We start from the raw sequence: 24,685 nt of genomic DNA, 5'->3' as shown, positions 1-24,685 counted from the left end.
AGGTGTTTCAGTTTGGAGAGCAAACTGAGTGCAAACGGTGATGACAGCTGTGCTCCAGACTAATTATTTCTTGTCACTGTGCTCAGATTTGTTGGGGATGGTGTGCTAAAGTGTCAGTCTAACCCCAAGGTCACCTGGTGAAGTCTCTTTAATGGATTGCTTTATTGTGAATATGATTGAGCTGTTGGAGTTCATAAATATTGAACGAACAAGTTATCAAAGAAGAAAAACTCACCCCCAACCAAGATTATCAACACTCAGCTACACGTAGCTCATATGCTAAATGCTCCACCCCGATTATGTCAATGAGGGGAGACTAAATATCAGAAGCACCTTTCAGTATAATGCAATACAACACAAGCTGCAGCCTCGAATGACCATAAAGTTGATTCAACACCTTTCTACATCAGTTTCAACCAAAACTGAAGGTTATTATGGTCATAAAGGTAGGATTTATAGCAGGGCCATTTTATTAAAGTGCATTAGAAGTCCAGTGATAAGGGCAGTAATCCAACATTCAAATCTAGCATTTGTTTTTGCAGAATTATATTTTTTGAAACAGAAGAAAACCATCCCACCTTATTAAAACCGTGCAGGTAACTGTGCAAGTAAGCTTCAGGCCCACGTTTAACAATATGGAAGTAACCCCAGATCACCATTTAGTTGTTCTGAATTGAGATCTAGAGTACCTCTCCATATTTTTATGATAATATGCAAATACATGGACATAAAATCCGCATGCGCTTTGGTGTTAAAAGAGATTTAAGGGCAAATGTGGAGAAATCATTTGGAAAGCTGCATAATTCATGACCTGCTTGGAATAATAGCATATGAAATATTCATTAGCTAAATTACTTATCTATGTAATCTGCTTTTGTTGTGGAGTTCAGGGGAGAAAGGGCAGTGGCAGGAGCTAAGGCTAGAACAAACAGTTTGCTCTTTTTGCACTGCTCATTTTTTTTTTTTTGCAAACTTGGCAATGATTCAGTGTCAGCTTATTCGCTATCGGTGAAAGAGGAGAAATAACAGCATTCACCCTCATGCAACGCTGCCTTTGTTTGTGAAAAAAGACCATTTACTGTACACAAAAGCGATGTGTTTGGAATCTACATATAGCGCCCAATGAATATATAGGCACTCACTGAATAGTTCGCTGTCGCTCTGTATGTTCTTTCGGTGCCACAAAGGTAACCAACCTCAATTTCATTTCAAAGAGGTTGTTCCCTCATTCAGGATAATGGCAGCCATTTGAAGCAAAGGATTTTCAGGTTTTAAGGTGCTGTTCCTGTCACATCAATACATTCTGACATCTTCCAGTTCTTCTCAACGCAGCGCTCATTCATGTTCGCATTAAAGCAGCCTCAGAGCGACATTAACACAGATAATGAAAAGACGCCGGCCAAGGCTGCGTTGGTACATCAAACAGCGGCGCGCAGTCCCCATGAGGAGGCACACACTGGTTCCACTGTGTCATTATTAAGTTTAATATTTACTGTACTACAGCTTGGCTTCTCCTGTTTTCATAATCCTGTAATCTGTGGAGTACAAACAGACAAACACACACAGTGCATAAGCACGAGCGCACGTGCAAACAGATGATTAAAAGCAATAGCTCTCAGTGAAGCTCCTTCCTTTGTCTTTGTTGCAGGCAAACGAACATGTCAAATTCGACCCAGTTAATGAAAGTCTGCGTACATGGAGTGTCACAGGGAAGAATCGGGGGCGTCGCTTTGTGATTCTCCACTTTTCTTTTGGCAGCCACTGATCCTTCCCTCTGCACAGATCTACACCACCACTAACTCAGTGGAGGGAAGACGTGTTTTTGTGTGTCATCCATGCTGACACATACAGTAGGAGAGGAATCCAATGTTTCAATATAGCAATTGTGTCAGATGATGAATCTCCTATTAGAAAGAAGTAATCATTTAGCCGTAATACAGATATCTGCATTGTCTTGTGCGTCAGCCGTTGATTACGCCGCTGTACAGTGAATTGATATTGGCCAGAGTATTACCATCTCCTAATTGAGTTGATTTTACATCCGTCTTCTGTGTGTGAAAGCCAGCTAATTTCAGGCCCTCCTTACAACACACAGCCAGTGATGCTCTGCCAGTTTATAGGATAGCTGTAAGGATATCCACAGAGCGTTATCCTCTTTTCTCACGAGGACATAAACCCTCTTGATGTAAATTATACCAACTTTGGTTTGATTTAGATAGCGTTACATCTCATTAACATGTCAGCATTTCAAGACTTGCAGACTTTCAAGCACTAAGGCCCTTTGCAATTCAGAAAATGTCAAAAAAAAAAAAAAAAATCGCTTCCTTCTGACCTCGTTTTGCAATGCTGGACAGCGCCGGATGGTTTGGCCTGTTTGCTCCTGTATCTGCTCTTTGGGTTGATTAATGCACCAAGGGACTCACACAGCTGGAAAGGAGGCAGTAAACCAGAGGAGGGAACAAAGACTAGTGGGCCACATGGGGTGCAGCAATTAAGCTGTTTTCTTGTTGTTAATTAAAAGCAAATTAGAGACAGCGACAAGAGTTGCTGTCTAGCCTTAATTGTTGGCAGCATGCATGCCCAGCTACACCTGTTGTTGTATCTTCACTCACTCATCTTGATCTTCTGTGTGTGTGTGTGTGTGTGTTCGTGAGTGTGTGTGTGTGCTCATGTATTACTCACATTGTGGGGACATAAATCTGTTTATACAGTCACATTGTTGGGGCTTGCCGTATTTGTGGGGACAAAATGCAGGTCCCCATAGTGTAAATCATTACATTTTAGGGTGGAGACTTAAGATTAGGGTTAGGGTAAGTCTCCAGGAAATGAATGCAAGTCTATGTAATGTCCTCAAAAGTGATGAAAACCTTACATGTGTGTGTGTCTGTCTGTGTGTCCTCCTTAGGGACGGAGAGGAAAGACTGGGGAGCCTGGACCCAGAGGCCTGCCTGTAAGTGATATGCAGCAACACAGAGAAACACAACACACATATTACCTGTTGATTTGAGGTAAAGAGATGAACTCCTTTAAAATCTGCAGCACTGTTCTAGAAAAACAACTAGACATCCTGTGTCTTTTACTTTCATGCATTGTTCTGACCATAATTCAGAATTCTGTGATATACATGTCTGCAGAGATTGCATATGAAACCGAATGGCGAACACCGAAAGCTCAGTACAATGGCACCTCATTTTCTAGCTTTTCCGCCTTTCAGAATCAATTTCAATTTAACTTTATACCACCAAGAATGTCCCTGACATTAGCAGTGTCTCTCTCACTTGAGACTTGGCAAAAATTGAACACATTTCCAAAAGTTACAAAGCGATTGTAATTATAACAGCATATTAAAGCAAACAGTCACACATGCAATACCACTTAAAAAGAGCAATCACACAGGCTGTATTGATCTCTTTAAAATCTTCTCCCATTCTGCCACACGCCTGCAAGCTGGCTATATTATTAGCACAAAACCACAAGGAGTATATTAAAGTAGCACTTGAGAATGCTTGTATTGATGAGAAGGACAAGTCTGCCTGTAAGGCTCGTTGGCTCCTTGAATTGTGGTCTTTTCCTCAGGCGTCCAAACCAATCCCAGATACCGTTCGTGGGTTTGTGTAGTGACCCACACACGAAAGGGCACAAACACCACGATGCGTTAAGGAAGACAGCTTGTCAGACTCTGAACTGCTCTGATGTCAGGACAAACAGGACTGTTTAGGCATCATGCAGCTCGGATGCTTTGGGTGTCCAATTATTTTCATGCCCTATTGCCCTGATTACACTCTTGATCAGCACATAGGGTCTGTCTTATTTTATTTCATCCAGAAATCCAGAAAGATTCTGTTCTGCTTCTATCACCGTTATGCTCAATAGGTTCAATTATTTTTAGTATAATCGAGCTACTCACTGTTAAACCTCTCCTGCATGACTCAAAGAATCCCCTGCCTCCTTAATAACTCATAAAGTTGTAGGACACGAAGTCGTAGGACAAAAGAAAGACAGGCTGGAGAAGGTGTGACATTTCTAAATGGCAGTGTCCTGATGACACCCTTAGCATGTGCCAGCTTTGCCGGCATCCCCTGGCACTGGCATTTATGAGTCACCTGTTTTGCTGAGGTAGATCTCAGGGGCAAAATCATTCAAAACACACACCGGGGCATCACTCCTTCTTGTCCACTGGCAGCACTGACAGTGCTCGCAGTTGAGGGGGGCGGCGGTTATTTTTCAAAGTCAAATTAGCATTGTGCGACAAAAGGAAAGTCTGTGAAAGGCACACAACAAAGACACGCTCAAAGATAATCTATAGACTGCTGGGGGCCAGCCATGTCTTTATGAGAGCTGGCATTAGTGCAAAGGTTGGAGAATATAATACAGGAGGCTTTTGCTGTAAACAGGAGTATTTTTCAAGTGAACTTACCGGTTTAAAATGGGTTAAGGAAAGGCTTAGGATGCTTGAAGAGTGATGAAGGAAAATATATAACGTGCTGTTCACCTGTTTTCATATAATTGTGTTTTTGTGACACAAAATCCTTTCATACTCCCTCTGAGTGAAAAGACTACTTCATTGCTTGTAATTGCAGGGTCCCTCAGGAACCTCTGAAGGAGCAAGTGTCAAGGTATCATTCAAAACATTGTTCATCACAAAACAAAGTACCGGCATGTGGCATTTAAAGTAGATTTGAGCTGTCTTCCTCTTTGATAAACCGGCCCTTACCTGCACTTCCAGCAAGGGTGAATTGTCAAGATGACTGAGCAGTGTTCACTGTAGCAGTCCTCCAGATAGGCGAAGAGTTTAATCATCTGTGCCGTGTTGTCTGTATAAAGATGTTCCTAGCTGTCCCAGAAAAGCCGGCCCAGACACAGGCATGACCAGACCTGCTGTCCTTGACTGACATTTTTGTGTTTGTAGTCAGGAGCTGGTTTCTCATGTTGGAAATGGCACCTCTCAGTCAATTGTAGCATATCTGCTGTGCAAGTTAAATAGCTGTTCCCTCCCTGCACCCCCTGCAGCGCGGCACAGCGTGACTCAGTGCTCATACTCCAAACAGACAGATGGCCATTACGTACAGTGCTTTTGCAAAAAGAGTCTGCAATCATTTTCATGAAGCCCAGGGGTGCTGTAGCTCACCAGAGGCACATGAGATATGCGGTGTAAAAAAAACCTCTCAGACATGGACCTCTACCAGGCTTCCCACTGTCTCTGTTGCTACCTGCTTCCTTCACAAGCCAGCCCCACCTTCTCAGCCCCCACCCACCGCCAACCAAGGCTCCAGTGGCCCGATTGTGATCACGCTGAGAGTGAAAGCTATTGTGTAGTGGACAACCTCTTGACCGCAGCTGTTCATTTGATGTATAGGTGCGTTGTTTGCTCGGGTGTCATTTCAGGCCGCAGAATTCCTCCAGCTCCCTCTGCCCAGAGGAAGGAGAAGTGTCAGCTGGCCAACCTTGAAAAACAAAGTTGTCTGTATGAGGACACGCTTATTTTACCTCGAAACAAAAGGGATTGCAGTAGATATACCATAGGCAGAGGCGCAACAGATAGAGGTTTTCATTTGGATGAAAGTAAGATGTCTTCAGAAGAAAATGACAGAGGTTACCTTCATTAAGTTTCCACGCATTTTTCAGTAATTGCCTGCCGAGTTTCAGCTTAATTATCTCACTTCAATCAGTGTCATATCGTAAAATGAAGCCGTAAACCCTCACTTGGCAGGAAGGAAAACTGCTCAGAAATTGTGGGTTTCAGCATCATTTTTGTAAGTACTTACTGCACTTTCACAGGTCTTTAGTTAAATAAATGACTGAAGAGTTGAAACACGGTGACAAAAAGATGTACAGCTGATTCCATATAAGAATATAATTATTGTATAACTGCGAGTTTAAGTTTTTGAAAAAGTGTACCTGTTGGCTTACTGTAACTTACAACATGAAGTAAACTCAGAATGATGAAAGGTAGAGTAACAGCTGCAGGAGACCAAAGCTGGACATCAGATTAAAGATTGCATTACGATTATAGCGTATGAGTAAAGCATTTGTTTTAAAACCACTGACCATTAGTTCAAGATGTGGTGCTGAGAAACATTGCTTTAACGCTCTAATGCTTACATTTAATGTGCACGCCAGCCTTGCCCCTGCCATGAATCAGTCATGCCCTTACATTACGGATGCGTCTTCGCTTTGTCATTACGAATTCATGCTTGCTGTGGGTGACGAGAAAACCCCCTTGCCTCAGAGAATCGCTTCACATTTGAATCTGCTAAAGTGAAACAAGTATGGCCACGCATTGAGAAAGGAATTTACACAATCCAACATGATAAGTGAGAGCGGCTAAACCAGCAGCCCTCAGAAAGGAATGGAAAGGAACAGTTTCCACGAGCAGTAATAATTGAGTGGCATCAGGGATTCTCCCCACTTCTCAATGGCCGACCTTGTGCATTTTTTAGCTTGGACAAAACAGACGCGAGTTCGACTAAACTGCAGTTTGTGTAACATCTGTGTGAGCTGAGCCCCCACTCGCTCGCTCAGCAGAGTGTGAATGGTTTCAAGTGAAAAAAAAATGGGTCTGCGCAGTGAATGATGTGCAGGGAAGACGGTGTTCTCATGAATCACATCTCCATAACTGTATCTCCCACTGACAGTCTCAAACGGGCTCTGACAGAACGCTGCAGATATTGATGGAGAGACCGCGAGGGATGCAGACAGGCTTAATTGCAGTTTGATGACTCGAGGTGTCTCAAAGTCAACATCACCCACAGATTCTCACAGGTGGACCAGTTCCCTGTCCTATGCGCGCTGGGCTTTGTCATTGTGTAAATACAGTGATAATCTGGATAAATACTGGCCGCGCAGCAGTTAATCTCGTTTGAAAGGTTTATTAACTTGTTACATGCCGCTCCGCCAAATAAATTGAATTTGAATGATCTTTCATGGAGATGTAACAATAAAGAGTCTATGCCAGAGGACAATTTGCACGGAACGTCAGTCATAACTCAGCAAACTGCGTCAACAATGGGAAACCAATGTAGTGTGTGGTTTACCGTCACTGTAAGACGGATACTGTACAGATATTGTGTTGTAAGCGGCCTTTGTTAGGAACAAGGCCTCATGACAACAATGCTTTAATTGGGAAGATTATGGTGGTGAAGTCATGAGATCCCATGTGGTTGATAAAACTGTACAGGATTCAATTAGTGCTCAAAGTCAATTCTGTCACTAGTCTGTCATCCCCGCCTAAAATATTAATAGGACAATCCATCTGTTCATACATGGCAGCAGTCTGCCGACTTAATAACGGCTCGTAATTTGGACGAGGAAACAGTGATTATACCTTTTTAAATGAACGGTATCACAGCGGCGGTCGCTAGCGAGGCGAAGGAATGGGGGAGGGGCTGAAACTGAATGGCAATTATTGACGGTTAGCGTCCAGGTGCCGCTAAGGAGTGTGCAAATATGCTGTCCTTTCTCAGATGTCTCTCTGTCTTCTCAGATTGCTGAACAGATGCTCCATAATGTCCCAGCACAGAGTATCTGAAGCGTTCCCTACAAATCTTCACACGTGTCACACAAAACAACAATAATCTTGGATGAACAACCTATTTATTTATTTATTTATCTTTTAATGTTGCTCTCTGTTACTCTTTTGGAAAAGAACAAAATATAACAAGTGAGCTTTATTAAACATGTCAGGAGACGTGAGCATCATTCATGTTTTAATGATTTGCCACAGTTGTGCTGTGTAGCTAAAATAATAGCTGGTAAAAAGAAGGTGGGACCTGCACAGAGTTTGAAGAGCCTCCTGCTTATATAGTGATGAAAATCATTACAGATTAGAGACATGTGTCTAATTAGTTATTCACTGTATGTCTTGACCAACATGCAAGTATGTTTGTTTTATAGTTGTGTTTACTTAGAGTATTCTCCACATAACTGACAGGGAGAAATCCTGTTAAGAATACTCTAAGGACAGCTCACAAGCAGTCATAAAGTGCCATCTATTGGCAGATGGGGGAATGATCTTAACATGAAAAAGTGCTGCAATGCAACAGGGGCTCGAGCTGTTCATCATCCTGCTGGACTTCGAACCCCGTAGTCTCATAAAGCCGAGAGACGTAATTACAAACATTCTTTGTCTGATTACTTATTCATAACATCTGCCTTTGCCTAAGTTTCATTGGCTGAGCTTTCTGTCTTTTTGCCCTGCCTCTGCTGTCAGTCACTGCCTCTGATCTGCTCTGTTCACATACAGGGGGAGAATGGTGAGTCTGGAGTCTCAGTGGGAACAGGGGAGAAAGGAGAGAAAGGAGACCCTGTAGGTATTTTCTTGCAGTGACATTTACAATGGCGCCGTGTTACAGAGTCATTAACCAAGGCCTCCTCCCACAGGGTCAGCCAGGTGCTGAGGGGGCCGGCGGGATGAAAGGACAAAAAGTAAGTCACATCAATGTCAAGTGTCATATATGATGATTCCCCCTGTTTGTGCTCCCTGAGACTCAGCCTGTGTGTGTCGGGGAGAAGTAGAGATGAGGAAATCAGAGAAAGAGGTGGTGGTGGAGGTAAGGTAGTTCAGGCGATATAATTGGTATGATACACCAGAACTCAGAGGCAAACCCTTTTGAGTTAGTTATCCTCCCATTTCTTGTGAAATCCCCTGCAGGCAGCACAGAGCAAGGCAAGGGTTTTCAGTGTTGCCCTTATGTCCTTTATGTAATTACCTAAGTTTGCCTGTTTATTTGCCACTTAGCAGAAAAATATATTTCAGCAAAATCTTCAGAAAAGTTGAACCAAGTGTCAAGAAAGAATGTATCAGTGTTTGTGCAGATGGCGCCACAATGTGACCAATCGCAATGCACTTTACATTTCAATCCAATAACACCTGGTTTCTGAAGTGTGAGAAGCCCAACTCACCACTTTCACACATTCACTCATCATATAACACACACAGCTGCGAATTCCATCCAATCTTCATCACAATCGAGACACAACAAATAGACTAATGCTTTGTGAATTCTTGTATGTGTTGCCTATTCAGCCTTTTTTACAATTCATCCATGGTCAAGTGAAAATTGAAAAAGGCCCTTTAAAAGGGAGGAATTTTGGATTTCTGAAGTGGGGACTTTTCTGACTGAAAGCCTGAAATGAAAATCCAGATTTCAATCTATTTTAGATCAATGGATTGCACTTGTTTGCAAAACAAGACGAGTCTACAGCCGTGCTAGCGGCTCTGTGAGGCTCTATGTAGGTACAGTGGTGCTAAATGCTCACAATGACAGCTATGATGTTTACAATGTTCAACATGATTATTATACCTGTGGATTGTGAAAAGCCATTGCATCAACAAAGTGACTCCGGTTCATCCTAAGGGAGAAGCATATTTCATGGCAGTCGATCCAATATTTGTCAAGACATTTCACCCAGTGTCAACCTCACTGTGACATCGCAGGAAAAGTTAGAGGATCACCAAAGTCAGCAGGATAAACAGCTGGACGCCATGACTGTATGTGTTCAATTATGTGCTGGTGTATTGAGTAGACCTTGAAATAATTCACAGGTTAAGTGACGTTTCTGACCTTCTGGTGACTCTAGATGAAACGTCAGGGGATCACCACAGGATTCATCCTCTGGCAACCATGAATGTCCCTTTAAAATGTCACAGCAATTCATCAAACAGTGATATTTCTGTCTGGACCAAAGTGATGGACCGGCCAACATTACCATCCCTAGAGCCGTGTCACGAGCATGGCTAAAAAGCTTTACCTGATGCTGGTGAGGGAGCCGAAATTGTAAATAACATGAGAATAACGCATTGGAGACGAGTGTTTAATTAAACCATTAAGCCCTTATGTTTGCAGGATTCAGGTATTCGTGTGTATTTTGATCCAGATCCAGATGGGCGATTAAAAACTTCTAAACCTTTTGTGTTATTAAATTTAAAAATTTAGAGGATTATGTAGGTTTGGGAAGGTACAGGGTGCATACTCTACATACTTTTTAGGTGTTTATAGTACTGCGTATGCACAGATGTTGTGCTGTGTTTTCTTGTTTTATTAAAAGCGCAAAAGCTATAGCTTGTAAATTATGAATGGAAGAGTAGAGGCTCCTAAATGCAATGTATCACAATTAAGAACCTCCTATGGTTCCCTGGAGTGCCCAATACACCCATTACAGAGGCTTATGCACTGTATAAGTATATATATACACATGAGATAGGTACCACAACATTCCACATGATGCACATTAAATGCACACCACCACAGCATGCTTTTAGCAAGAACTCTTTAGTCTTTTCTTTCCATTCATTTCATGGCTCCTCTCATATCGCCTGGGTTAGAAGGTATTTTCTCTGAAGTCTGGTCATGTTATTGCCTCCTTTATTGTTGCTCCAGAACCTATTGATGCAGCTGTTTCAGGTCACCCATGGCAACTTGCTTTCAGAAGTAGTTTCTCCAAGTCCATTTTCATGCTGTGTATTTCTTTTTTGTTTGTTTCTATTGTCTCTTTTTTTGGTCACTATCTGTCTGTCTCCCTGTCTATCAGTCTGCAATGATTGATGTTTTGTTTCTGCTGTGTTTTCAGGGTGATGTTGGGCCCCCTGGTCCTCCTGGTCCAGTAAGTACATTGTCAATTAGTTGAGATTTTAGCAACGTTTTGACCCTAAAAAGGACACCACGCCATGTTGGATGAGTAACCACAAAATGAATTATTATAGCATCAGGGTTTTGTTCTTGGCAGTTATTGTCCGCCTTTTGTGCATCAGTAAGCCGCTCACATCCTACTGAAAAATGTGTTGTGAGTTGTGGTGTGTTCAGGAAAAGCAACAGCACTGCAGTGTTTACCTTTGCTGTCACCCCTCCAACATGGAGGCAGGTCGTCTAGTAACCAATTTCCATTCGTTGACAAGCCTGCAGATTTGCTCAATCTTCAGACATGTTAGTTTTTTTAAAAAAAAAACAAACAAAACAAAACATTTTTTTCTGTGCAAACAGTGGATTTATGTTGGTGAAGGACAGGAAACATGGGCAGTTGAGAACAGTTGAGTTTATCAGAGGAAGAGAAAGATAGTGAAGTTCCCATTGAGTGATATTATGTGAAATATGCACACAATAGCTTACAAAGGCATTGAGAGCTGTGACCTGTGATTCCCTGCGTATCTAATATCAAATTAAAACATTTGCAGTGGCCATCATCTGCTGATGTTATAATCTTTCGCTTGGAACAAAAAAAAAATATTTATAGTGTGAATTAATGGGGGCCATGCAGCACTTGGCCCTTTCATAATAGTCATAATTGTAAATTATAGGAAAATATCGTTGCAAGACACTAGTGCTGCTTTTAGTAGAGCTGCGGATAAAAACAGAAGTCCTGACGTCATGGTCGTCTGATGTACGCTGAAGGTGACACAGAGTGGGTGGCACTGGGATGATAGAACTCATCGCTTCGACATTTTAAAGTCAAAAAGGCGCTGTGGCATATCAGTTAAGGATCTGTTAGGAGCCAGTGATAACTCCGAAGACATGCTGTAACTGTCAGAATTAGGATCTGTTTTTTTTTCTTATTATTATTATTAGAATGAAAGTATGAAGGCCCGTGTGTCACAAAGTGAGGGGTTTGACGCTTAGATGACTGTCCTAATGGGTTTTGTTCTAAATATCTGCTGCCTATTGAGCCTTTGAAGGCTTCAGACATGAGCTTGGAAACAAAGTTTGATGGCTTTCATTCTTACTCTCATTCTCCGTGCTTGTTAGCAAGTGATTCATATGGAAATAAGACAACTTAATTGTATAGTGAACAAATATCACTCACTCTCCACTGGTTTCACTGGTTTCTGTCTCACAAACAAAAAGTCTACTCCCTTAATAAGAGTAGATATCAGTGTGGGCGGTTTTAATCACCATTCAAAACACAGAGGTCTTGTTTTGCAATTATTTTTGAATAGTTGTCTCCTTTCCCTAAGTTTCATTTCAACTGGGAGAGGAAAATAAAGAAGTGTTCTGTCACAAAACTGAAAAGCTAAGTTGTGTTCATTGTCATGTAGTGAGGTATGGGCCACACAGGATATAGGGGATGTATACTATAGCACACAGCAGAGGGGAAAACATTAGTCATTTGATAAATGAGGCTGTTTGAATATTTAGTGCCAGTCTCTGTCTGTGCTCTCTGCTTTCCCGTGGCAGATAATTTTGGCAGTTAAGCATTGATTTCCCTTACACAGCAGAAGCAAGGGTTCAGATCATTACCCTCCCTTCATAAACCTTCTTGTGCCTGTGTTTATTAGTGACGGGGAGGAGCAGTGGGCTCACAGGCATGCACGGCCATCACTTCCCCCACCGCCCTTAACGGGGCAAAACAGTCTTTTCAGCTTGGAGAATGTTCCTGCTTTTATTGCTGCCAGTGTTGCTTTACAGTAGAGTTTTATAAAGTATTAAACTGGATCTGCTATTCCAAGTTACACAGAGTAAAAGATTCTTTGCAGTATTTCGCTGCTTTTGAGAAAGAAATCTAATCTGATCTCGTCACATTGTGATGTTACTGAGACACTGTTCGGCATCTGAGGCAAGAAGATTGACAGCAGCTGCTTCGGTGAGTGACTGCGGGTTGAAGGTTGACTGATTATGCAGACGCTCCACTGGGACAAAAGGGGATTCAGTACCTCGCTGAAGGTTACTTTGACCATGTTGCTAAAGGAGGCACTTCATGTCAGGTTTATTTGTACTGTATAGCCTTTAATCACAGAAACACTCTCATAGGACTCGCAGGCACACGTTTGTCAGGGTAAAAAAAAATTCTAAATGAGAAAAAAAAAAACAAAGGAAGAGAGCAATGGCAAAGGGCCATGGGGGCACCTACCTGATGCGGCTTTCAGTTCCAAGATTACATCTATTGTCTCTTGCTTCTTTTATTATTATGCTGAAACCACCCAAGACTGAGCTGGTTTTAACTGCATACAATAGTGAAACACGCGGTTAACACAACACAAAGGGCTTGGGGACATTCAGACGTAATGAGCTCTGATGATTGTAGATAGATCATTAGATTTTCTCTCTGGATTGCTTTGCTCAGTTTTCAACATGCTGGGCCTTAAACACTGCCCTTGCTTTGTGCAGTTTACAACAAACAATTCATTGTGAGTCTCACATCCAGATTGTATCTAGACATGCCTGTGCTGCCCACTGTTAATACACGTCTCCAGCACTGAGATGTGATGCTGAGCAGTGCAGCTGAAACAATGGTTCATATCATCAGTAACTGTTCCATTGGCGACAAGAGAATCACATTGGGCACGTATATTTGTGAATAAAGAAGTTACAATCAGCAGCTCAGAAGGGTTTTTCTGATTTCTCCTTGCAGTAATATTGAGATCAGTGGAGACTGTTCAGACAACACTGTGTCTTTTTCGTTTCTTCTAGGTGATGACAGCTCACGGATTAAGACAGCTCTCTGCATCTGTAAGCAGATGTTTATATCAGAAGGCTTGAAATGTTTATGTATAGTGTCTCATTTTCTGTGGTCGCTTTTCAAATTGTACACAAGGTTGGCTTCAGTCAGATTTTGAAGTGTCCTGTTTTCTCTTGTGTTTGAGGATGAAATAAGGGAGAGGACCCAAAAGGGAGAAAAGGGAGATCAGGTAACTCTTTCTCTCATTATTATTGCTCAGTGAAGATAATTTAACCAAGAGACTCTCGAATTAACATTAAATATTTGACACCGCAGCATGAAAAATGTTTCCATTGCTTATGCAACATCAACAAAAGCGGCGTTGACATTTGATTTGGGAACGAACAATTGAACACCTGATGTTCAGAGCTTGGTGTCGCCTTAGTGCTCTGCAAAGGTGGAACACAGAATACATTGCAGAACGATTATTGTTTGGACCTGAAAACAACAGATGCATGTACTTGAGGCAGGCAGATTCCAAAGGCCACTGACACAGCTGCAGGCCAAAAGTCAAAAGACTGCAAGCTAAATTAAAAAGAAGAAGAAATGACAGGTCGAGATACAAGAATATGCTAATGAAAGCAGAGCTGCTGAATTATGGCAGGCGTTAAAAACCACTCAGCATACGACCAAGATAAGTGTAAGTGGTATGGAGGCAAAAAATGTGTTGTATGGTATCTCAGAGGTAACATTTTTTTAAAAAAAAAAGTTGCTGCTTTGATTATATTCACATTCTCGGAACAAAGAAGCAAACTTGGCAAAAGAAATACTCCATGTTCTTAACCTTCACACAGTATGAAAGCTAACTTCATGAAGGTCCTTGAGGAAAGTTTTTTTAAACCTTACCCCAGTCAGAAAGAGGAATGGCTTACTTGACTGTTTTCTTTTATGCACATCTTTGAAAAATGATGGTTGTCTGTCTCCTTTACCTTCTGCAGGGGGAGAGAGGAACTCAAGGACCGCAAGGCTTCAAGGTAACTTGTTGGAGACTTGCGTGAAAAGTATCGATATCCACTGCAAGCTTAAACACGTCCTTTATGTCCATTGAGTACCATCCTCCACTGTGTCTGTGTATGTCGGTATGGAGTACGCAGATTGATGGTCAAAGCCATTTCTGTTGTAGAAAAGGTTGTTTCTTTGACATATAATAAGTCCTGAGCTAGACCGTGGCCCTGCAATATGCCAGAGATTATACTGTAGATCCAGTCCATTTTTAAACTGCTGTCAGAAGGCATAAAGTTTTCAGCAGCGCACCAAAGTAATTCTCTTTGAGAATTGAGGCTAAAATGGATCTTCACTGTCTGTTTGTCTGTTGTCGACTTTTATGCCTCTCCTACAAACTTTTGGTGCAACAGTTCTACTGTATCTTGAACGGAAGACAGAAATCAGACGTATGCTACAGGCTCTTGTCTCTTAGTAGAATGTGTTCTAGAGATTCGGATGTTTCTCTCTTCCATTTTCCTTCCTCCCCCTTTCTCACCCTTTTTGGTGATGTAACAGGGAAACACAGGGCCGCCAGGACTAAAGGGAGATCAAGGGCCAGAGGTGAGTTTTTACTGTATTTATGTCATGTCCACTGTGCTGCTCACAGTAGGTCAAACCCAGATCTGTAAAAACCTGCTGAATATAAACAACAGTGAGACGAAGGCTGCTCGAGTTTAGGTCATTCATAGAACTGAAAAAGAAAATCCCTGACACGATCATCTTTGTACATAATTTGATGCTCTTACTCGGCACACTCCTCTTTTGGGGCGGCAGTAGCTCAGTCTGTGGGGACTTGGCTTGGGAAAGGGTGGCTGGCCTAAGTCCAGCTCAGGCCATATTATGGAGTGTGGACTGTAGCGGAAGAGGTGCCAGTTCATTTCCTGCCAAGGTGCCCTTGAGCACCGAACACCTAACTGCTTGGAACGATTCTATTCAGCAGCTGGTTCAGGCCAATATTAACCAGCATAATGAAAGATTAACATCTCGTTAATATTTGCTGTTTCTTCAGCTGGTTTTGATGTTTCCATGGTCCTAACTGTAGTATTAGGAGATTAGCAGGATATTTATCAGTGGAATATGAAGATGAATGCAAACGAATACTTGCATGTTTAACAAGCTACGGCTTAGTTTGCATATGCACAGTAAGTGCAATCACTCTAAATACACCCACTGAAATGCATTAAACTGAAAGCTCTTATCATTACTAGAAACTAGAGTATTCCTTTGAACTACAGTAGGTTTGTGAAAACATTTTAAAGCGTTCCCAGTCATGCAGATACCTTTTTTATCCCAGTCATGGAAAGGAGTATGTTTAAAAAAAAAAGCAGCCAGTATACTGATGCTTGTGAACTCCTTTTCTCAGTTATCAGTCCACATAAGCTCAGTTTCCATGGTAATGTGGATCGTTCAGTTCATGCATGTATACAAAGACGATATCAAAAATGGGAATGCATGTAAACAGCTGATCGTGAATAACAGCATAACCGGGATATGACCCTTTTTGTTTTTTAAATAACGGGTGTGCAAACCTGCTGTAGTTGTCATCAAACTAACCACGGTGAGGGTCTACAGTGTACCTGTCTGGGCTTTAACATTTAAAATTCGACACAATTCTGTCACCAAACAAAGAGAGAAAATAGCCCAAAGTATTGGTTTTCCTTTGTGTTTTGCCAGGGGAAGCAAGGCCTGCCTGGACTCCCGGGACTCCCAGGCGAGCCAGTAAGTATATTGGCACTAGACACTAGCACTTCATGTCAAGCCTTCTTTTCTCTCATTGCTTCGGCTATTACCTTGCCGTGTCCTTTCCTCTCTAACTCAGTCTGTCCAAATGAAAGAGAGAGATAAACTGATACACGTCAACAGGCAGAGACAGAGCGGAAGCAGGAAGAAAAGTCCAGAATTTTTACACAGACGATCAGTAATCAAATTTAAGAATTAATTAGTGGAAAGAGGCAAATCTGAGCGCTTTATGCCAGGAACGGAGGCAGAGGCCCAATCTGTTCTCCACACCTGCTTCGGTAATGAGCATCTGTCTTTACTCAAAAGCAGGGAGGGAAAAGAGGCATTTCATAAATCCTGGCTAAGGGAAATTATGTTGGAACACGGCAGCCCGCTGAAGCAGTGAGGAGGAGGAGATAAATGTGTGTGTGGAGATGAAGGCCTGGTGATAGATGTGTCTCTTTTCCCCACTATTTACAGGGTTCACCGGGGGAGGGAGGGGCGCCGGGGAGAGATGGCCTGAAAGGAGAAAAGGTAGATAAACTTCAAATCAAGTTCTCACCTCAAAGAAATATGAAGCTGTGATGTTTTATCACAGGTTGAACATGCTAGACAACTTGTGAAGACACATTTCAGGTTACTTGCCCTGCATGCCATCCTCATGTTGTAACTTTGTGTTCTCGCCTTTGATGCCACTGACTACTCTGTTATTTTTGCTTTTTTTTTTTTTTTTCTCGCAGTAGGGCTTGTGCCAAATACTGTGGTGGAAGTGGGAAAGTGTGCAGCTGACATGCATATTTGATGGGGTTTGTCACTTGTCAAAATAAACGAAGCTCTGCTCAAGACTCTCCACCCACTGGAGTCACTCTGTTACACTCCGGGGCAGAGAAATAAACCTAAAGTGCTTAAGCCTCCTACACCCATTCATATTTATAATCCCCTTTTGTCATCTTTGCTACTCTGATGCAAGAGGCAGTTCTGGTTGTACATATGAATAAATACATATGAAAAAACAAGCAATGTCTGTATGCTAAATATGAAGCCGGAGCCAGGAGACAATTAGCTTAGCGTAGCACAAAGACTGTGAAGAAGGGGCCTAACTGCAGACAAGCTCTGCGAAAATGTGAAATAAATCTGCCTAACAGCACCTCTACAGCTCAGTAACTTACACATTATATCTTGTTTGTTTGATCCATACAATCCATAATGAAGCAAATTTTGTTGTTTTGGCAGAAGATTAAAAACATCTGAATGAAACTGTGTCCACGAGTCACCAAATATATTTGAAGCAGCAAACAGAAAGCAGACACTGCTATTTCTGCCTTCTGGACAACAACCTACACACTTGATGGTTTTGTAAGAGTCAGGGTGCCGCAGTACCAAAAGCTGTCCCCTCTAACAAACACTATTCATGTTTATACCTATTGATGCACAAAATGATTCTGGTAAATGGTGTCTGCTCCTGCTTTACCCTCCAGACTCTTCCTCGTTCACCTCCCTTTGCATAATACTGCACATCCTTTGCATTGCTGTGATGACACCGCCAGTCTAACCTTTTCCATCCTTCATTCAGCATCTAGATACTGTCTGTCTTTCTGTCTGTAGGGGGACTGTGGTACAGTGATGGGGCCACAGGGAGCTGCAGGTCCAAAGGGTGAGCCTGGAGAGCCTGGAGGTGGATATACGGTGGGTCACTTTCATCTGACCATGTCGGCTTCGGCCCTTGAGTCACAGGACTGTTTGACTACTTTCTGTTCGGTAATGTAGAACATGAAAGAACAGAGAGAAAATTTAAGTTCACAAAGCTTATCATCTGCACGCAGCTGGTACAGCAGCAGATATGTTAAAGGAAACTAGCTCCTCCAGCTGTGTGGCTGCCATGACATTATGTCAATGCAGTGCCATTAACTAATCCACCATTGTGTAAGCCCAGCACTATGTAATCACCTGTCTGACCATTTTGCAGCTTATAGCTGTTGAAGCACTCTCTTTTATGCTCACGGCTTTGTATATAGAAATGTTTATTACAGCTTCACAAAAAAGGTGACGCATGTGCAGCCAAGACCTCGGTCCTGGTTAAGGGCACTTGTAGTCCTCAATCACCACCAAGTGCTCTATGGGTGTAAACAATCATGTTTGTTTGTGTGTGGGAACGCTGAACTCAACATTGAGCCTGACAGCAGGCCTACTCATCAAGCGAGGGGTACTGTGTTCAGTTGAGCAGAGTAATAAGGGAAAGATTGCGCTCAGGCAGCAGTATTTAAAGCTCTTTAATGTACTTCAGCTCTGTGAAAATTGGAGTGGGATTGGAAAAGCGGGCTGTATCTGTGTGTGTGTGTGTGTAAGTCAGGGGGGATGTTTACAGCAGGCCAATGAGAAGTTACACAGCCGGAAAGCTAAACAAAAGAAAAGATGTCTATTGTAGCAGACGTCCTTTTGCATAGATACCTGCTAGGTTTGTTTGTTTTTTTTTTTCACAAATGTCATTTCTGTGGAGGCATTGCAGGAAAATGGACTCTCAACATTTTACGGTCTTTGTTGTGTAAGACAAAAGAAAAGGAAAAAGCGATAAACAGAACTCAATGCAGATGGTCTTTAATGAGGCAGCCCGCTCAAGGAGTTAATGTTGCTTTATTGATTTTGCCTTTAAATGAATAATGACCAATTTACTATTTGTTTCTTTTGACTTCTGTTATTTGCATAGATTAGCAATCTCCCTCTGCTTTGACGTACTGATTTAAAGGTTTTCTTTCAGTAGCGAGCTGATCCAGAAAATGCCATCAGGGTCGTATTTTCTTGTCTCCAAAAAGTTCTGTTCTTTCCAAACTTTTCTCTGCTTTATGTTTGAACAAAATGGTACTTCTGCGCAGCTAATTTACATTGTGCAATGTTGGACTTGTAACACTAATACATGCTGACCACAGAAATCAATGTCTCATCTGTACTGTGCTGTAAATAATGCTTACAGTAGCCTCGATTCCAATCAAAGTTTTTCTCTGTGGTATGGCATTATCAGTCTGCGTCTTTACATAGAAGCTATTAACAAAATCTGTAAACAGCACTGAAGATGAGCCAACAATGCAAAACTGTTCAGTGTGATGCATTGTGCAGTGCAGCTCATACAGATTCAAGGTTCCTGTTTAAGTTGCAGCACTAGAATGGCTTTTTTGGGCTGCATCTCTGCTCTGAAAGTGAATTGCTGATGAATCTGGAATGATTTCCTATTCTGATGTCTTCTTCCTGTTGTTTTGTAGGGCGATGGGCTGTCTTTAACTAGAGGGTCTCGCGGGCCCAAGGTAGGAAGCACTGTGGTGGTGGAGCATCAACAACACACCCATCTATATAGCCCACTCTGTTAACCTCTGCAGATAGACCCATGATGTCTATGGTAACTATGTATGTTTTACGTGAAGTACTGTTAAGAAATAATGTCTTGTTCAGGTGAAGTATAGCTTAGTGGTTCCCAATCTTTTTCATCAGACTTGCCCCTGCAGCTCTGTCAGATGTGCTATTAATTGTATGAGAGTGGATATTGTTATCTTACAATAATATTGTCATACAATTTGACTATCAGTGTTTAAGTGGTTTTGTCAAGTTTGCATTTATTCTACAAAAACAGAGAGCAATCCAGGCACTCCAAATACAAGAAAATGTGTCAAACAAGGAAGGAAATGTTAAAAAGCCTTTATTATAGTGGCTAAATCATTAAAACGCCGGCATATTTTGACCACTAGGTCTTCATCAGGGCTCCAAACCACACGTGGGTCCTCACCTATACAGTAGCAACAGCCAGTTGGAGGCAATCACATGACCCAGATAATAACGTAACAGGTGAAACAAATAGAGAATAATGATACACGAGATGAGAAGATACATAAAGAATTACGTGCACAGAACATGTAGAAAATAGACACCAATATATATATATGATACCACAAACAGCTGTGGCAAAAAGTGGAGCCTATAGCCTGCCAAAAAAAGAGTAATCTGTATCCCTTTTGAGACCAGGTTTCAGTATTCTACCCCCTCCCCTGACCCTGGTTTTATGTGCCCAATGCCCTCTGTGCACAATAAGGAATCGCTTGCACTGTGATATTCACTGAAGTGTCTGGCCATTGGGTAAGTGTGATTCTAATGGCATAGTAATGCTTGACAAGGCGATCCCTCAGGAATCCCTTAGTACGGCCTATGTAATAAAAAAAAAAAAAAAAAAGCTCCACACATGAACTAGACAAATGGTAGTGTTACAGTTAATGAAGTCCCATTGTTTAGAAAGTACATTGTACTGCATTTGCACTACAGCATGGAGTGCTTTAAGCTGGATGTTTTAGCCATTTATCCATTACTTTCAGCTATCCAACTCAGCCATTTATACCAGGGGTGGGGGAGCTTTTTCCTATCAAGGGCCATTTCAGTTTTTATAACATCCTTTGAGGGCCATACTAAATTATTCAACACATATATCAGACTAACCTGTGCGATGGCTGGAACTGCTTCTCTTTGGTGAGGCGTCTGATGTCAGATGATAGTGATGATGTTGGTACTAGCAGCTGGTTGTTCGGGTTTGGGTCAGTCAGTCTTGAGTGGAATAGAGCCTCTGCAAGAGTCACTTTTGAAAAGAGCCGTTCACAGTTATTTCGTATCGTAGGTTGTCAGCCTCATCAGCTGGTTCCACATTAAACCGCATAGCAGATATGTAAAGTTCTGACAATTGCTGAGATGGTGTGTTTATGAATTCCTCACGGGTTGGATCAAAATGTCTCGTGGGCTGTAATCAGCGCGTCCCAATCCCTCATCTGTTTCAGTTGTTTGTGCATTACTTCTAGCTGTTTATCTCAATCATTTATCTATTACATTTTGCCAGCTATTTCAACTGTTTAACCATTACCACAAGCTTCCTTCATGGTCATGGTTACTATATGGAAAGTTGATTGCACGATATGCGTGGCGTTCAAGTCGTTAAGTCGTGAGAACACCAGCACCGGGCAACAGCAACATGTTGGCGTGTAGAAGCCCCTGAGGCTAACAGCAAGCTGACGAGCAGTTGTCCTAATGCATTAAATGCGAAGGCATAATCACAGAGGAAAAAGATGAGGTTGTTGGGAATATCAGCAGTTTCCTCAGACATATTAAAATTACTAAAAAACACTCTGTACAACTAAAATGGCAGTATATTAACTCACCATTCACTAAAAAATTAACTTCCGTGGCCGCCACCATTTCTGAAAATGTCAGCAAACGTGTCACAACTGGCAAACTCTGAGCTGTCAGAAAATGTTCACTTACAAGGTTGTGAATACCACACGAGTGGAACGTTCATGTGGACCCTCATGTACATGGTAAAAACAAGCCCATTTCAAGGCAGCAATACATATATACAGTAGATGCTGCATTCAGGTTAGCAAGATAAGACTTTCTGGCTGCAATCTCACTCCAGGATAAAGCGACATTTATATTGTTCATCTCTCTTGTATAAACATGCAGCCCTAAGTCATTTATTTTCACTTGTTTATCAGTGGGCTAACAATTACACTACAACTCACTACACTACAACTGCTGATACACTATATTTTTTGTACTGTGACCTAAAATGTAAATTGGATTTTTTTTTTTTTTTTTTTTTTTTTTTTCAAAATAATAATAACAGACAAAATGAAATCATGGCAGTCATTTTACATGCAGTAAGAAAAAAGAATATAGGCCGACTTACAGGGCTGCCAACCTTCACACACTGACCGTGAGACTCGTCCAATTGACACTCATGCAATAGGCGGCATGTGACTTTTCACACGCTCTCATGTCACACGTCTATTTTCTCACACAGTGAAAAACAAATGAATGACTGAAAACGTCATGGCGGGTAAAGAGGACACTGACAGCGTGTGGACAGACAAGACGGGGCAGCACAGCGCGACGGCAGCACCATACAGCAGCACGTTATTCAGACTGTCAGAGGGAAAGTGACAAATATACACAAATCTATTATGTTGTAATTTATTCCCATGCTGTAATGTCAGTCGGCAGCTCTTCTGGCTGCAGCGTCTCTCCCCCTCCTCTCGCAGACAGGAGTGAGTCACTATGGTTACAGGGACGCTCTGAGCCTGAAACTTTCCCATCATTCCCAGTGAGAGATTCTTAGGTGTGAAATCATGAATGGAATTTTGCCTGAACAGTGAAATCTAGTCAGAAAACACAATTTTGCATTGGTTGCCAACACGCTCTCATGCTGCTCAAACACAGACAGTACCATTGGCTAATAGCTTCATTTAGCTGCCAAGATTTCAGAAGATGGATTGCCTTTGTAGTCTCATCCATCAGAAAAATGTGACAAATCAAAACAAAACTTTGCCTGTCTTCTAATTCAAGGCTGGCTCTCTAGTTTCATACAATCTTGCTTGATTTAAGAATTACTCTGCAGGATCCACTGTCTTTGTGTCTTTCTCCTTCATTTACTTTTCATACAATGTTCCTGTTTGCAACCTCCACATTCTCCTGAGAGTCCCGTTTTTTAATGCCCCCTTCGCCCCTGTTCTCCAGACTCCACATTTCAGCAACAAAATGAATCCAGAAATTCACTGGAATGCAGGAAAACAATCTCTGAAATTAACAATTTTCGCACAGAAGATCCCCACATACCTTGGTTAGGTCTGGTCTCCTGTCGCTGTTCTGTCTGGAGGTTGGCACGTATGCTGATCAGCCGTAATTATTCATCGCTGATCATGATTTATGACTCGGCCCTTTATCTATAAATGCTTTAAAACTCTGAATTTGGCTGCTGAACTTTTTAAACAAAATTCATCGGGGTTGATGAGTGATGACCCCGATCCCTGCAGTGGATAATGACACAGAAGGCGTAGAATGCCCCGACCTCGCAGAAACAGAATCTCGCTCCACACTAAACTGTAGTGATATCATTCAAATAACCCAAATTTGCTCATTTACCGTATGTGGGCTGCTTCATTTTAAACTGCAGTAGAGATTTCAAGGTTTTCTGATGATAGCGTGCTGATTTTGGTAGCAGGTTTGGAAAATAATGCATTAAAGATGCCCCAATAATCAAAGGTGTTGTCATGGGAAACATAATGATACATTTGAATACACATGCATGACTTCAAATGAAATAGATAATGAACATGTGCATACCGTTGGCCTTGAACATAGTTGTGTTTCGTACCCTTGAAGCCACTGAAGGCTGAACATAAAGGGAAAATGGGATCCAGCAGTCTGAATACTTTATGATCATGTAGTGCAGCAGCTCTCCATGACGTCTGGATTCACTATCTCTGAAACCCCACTGACTGCTGCCTTATATGTTGTCAGGGAGAGAGAGGCATCCCAGGATTGCCGGGAGAGCAGGGTGAAAAAGGCGAACCAGGAGAGAGTGTCATGGGCGCGCCTGTGAGTATGATGCTATATTGATAAGTCTGTGTCTCCCACAGTCATTATGTGCTTTAAACTGTGATACTGTTAATATTCTTTATAGATATCGCAAGAAAGAAATCCTCTTTGAATATCAAGATCAGTGTTTACACACCCGCAGATGAAAACACTGGTCATTGCAATGAGATTCTGGCATATTGCACTCTCCCTTCATCATATATGCTCTGCACTGATAGTTTGAACCTCACAGATTTGACTCAGTCAGTCAGTCTTTCATTTTTGAAATACAGGATTGTTGGAGACAGAGAATCAATAGAGCAAAAGGTGTCTAACACAATTCCTTTATTGGATCCTGGGTGCTAGAGGGCAGATGGTGTTAACAAGATGTGTGATGTGTTCTTAGGGCCTCATGGGACCCCCAGGAAAGCCAGGAATTGAGGTCTGTGGAAAATTCTCTGAATCCACAACACAAACAGCATGTTCAAGTTTATTTTTGTTGACTTTCAGCTCACTGATGCTGCGGCCAGCGGCCTTGAGATCATTTTACTAAACAAACATCACTCTTGTTTGTCAGTTGTTAGCTGGTTGTACAAGGCAAGATTATTAAAATCATCTGGGTGTTGGGGTGTTTTTCAGGGCCCTCGTGGACCCCCAGGTTTATCTGGTCCTCCTGGAGCTGCGGGAAGAGAGGTGAGTAGGATCAGCCTGTCCTTCCACTCTTATTCACTCTCTCACACATCTGCAGATAAAAGACGGCTGGAAGCATAAAAAGAATGTCAGCTATCCACTGTGGATGAACAAGTACGATGTATCACAGCTCCTGGACACAAATCCCCACCAACTGAGACGGGTGTGAGAGGAGAGTTAAAGCCTTTCGTGTCTGCTTGATGTCATAGCCAGGAGGACTTTTAACTCCTTTCTTTGTCTCAATTAAAGGGCTCCCCTGGTAGACCAGGCCCCCCGGGACCCGCCGGACCCCCAGGTGAACCAGTAAGTAAGAAAATCTCATCTTGATTCCTGCAGTTCAGCACCGCTGATCTGCAGTGAGAACGACTGAGCTCACCTTCAACACAAAGTTGCTCCAGTCAGCTCCAGTTTTGGTATAATTAGCCAACATCAATTACCAACATCACTTTCAGCAAAAAGTTGCAGTTTGTGACAAATTGGCAGCACC

The 24,685-nt window shown here is 42.1% G+C and overlaps 1 protein-coding gene across 1 annotated transcript in view; it reads left to right on the top strand.

Moving 5' to 3' along the window:
* Positions 1-24,685, top strand: part of LOC143327771 (uncharacterized) — a 96,781-nt gene that overhangs the window by 47,159 nt on the left and 24,937 nt on the right. The window contains exons 16-32 of the mRNA XM_076742246.1: positions 2,906-2,950; positions 4,581-4,616; positions 8,243-8,305; positions 8,380-8,424; positions 10,570-10,602; positions 13,401-13,439; positions 13,574-13,618; positions 14,367-14,402; positions 14,929-14,973; positions 16,087-16,131; positions 16,612-16,665; positions 17,737-17,817; positions 19,386-19,427; positions 23,452-23,529; positions 23,915-23,950; positions 24,148-24,201; positions 24,448-24,501. Of these exons, the coding sequence (XP_076598361.1) occupies positions 2,906-2,950; positions 4,581-4,616; positions 8,243-8,305; positions 8,380-8,424; positions 10,570-10,602; positions 13,401-13,439; positions 13,574-13,618; positions 14,367-14,402; positions 14,929-14,973; positions 16,087-16,131; positions 16,612-16,665; positions 17,737-17,817; positions 19,386-19,427; positions 23,452-23,529; positions 23,915-23,950; positions 24,148-24,201; positions 24,448-24,501 (831 nt within the window). The remainder of the gene's footprint in view (positions 1-2,905; positions 2,951-4,580; positions 4,617-8,242; positions 8,306-8,379; positions 8,425-10,569; positions 10,603-13,400; positions 13,440-13,573; positions 13,619-14,366; positions 14,403-14,928; positions 14,974-16,086; positions 16,132-16,611; positions 16,666-17,736; positions 17,818-19,385; positions 19,428-23,451; positions 23,530-23,914; positions 23,951-24,147; positions 24,202-24,447; positions 24,502-24,685) is intronic.

This window comes from Chaetodon auriga, chromosome 11 (assembly GCF_051107435.1).
Source record: "Chaetodon auriga isolate fChaAug3 chromosome 11, fChaAug3.hap1, whole genome shotgun sequence".
NCBI classification, from domain to species: Eukaryota; Metazoa; Chordata; class Actinopteri; order Chaetodontiformes; family Chaetodontidae; genus Chaetodon; species Chaetodon auriga.
The sequence above is the reverse complement of the archived record's forward strand: the minus strand, read 5'-3'. Positions and strand labels throughout refer to the sequence as shown.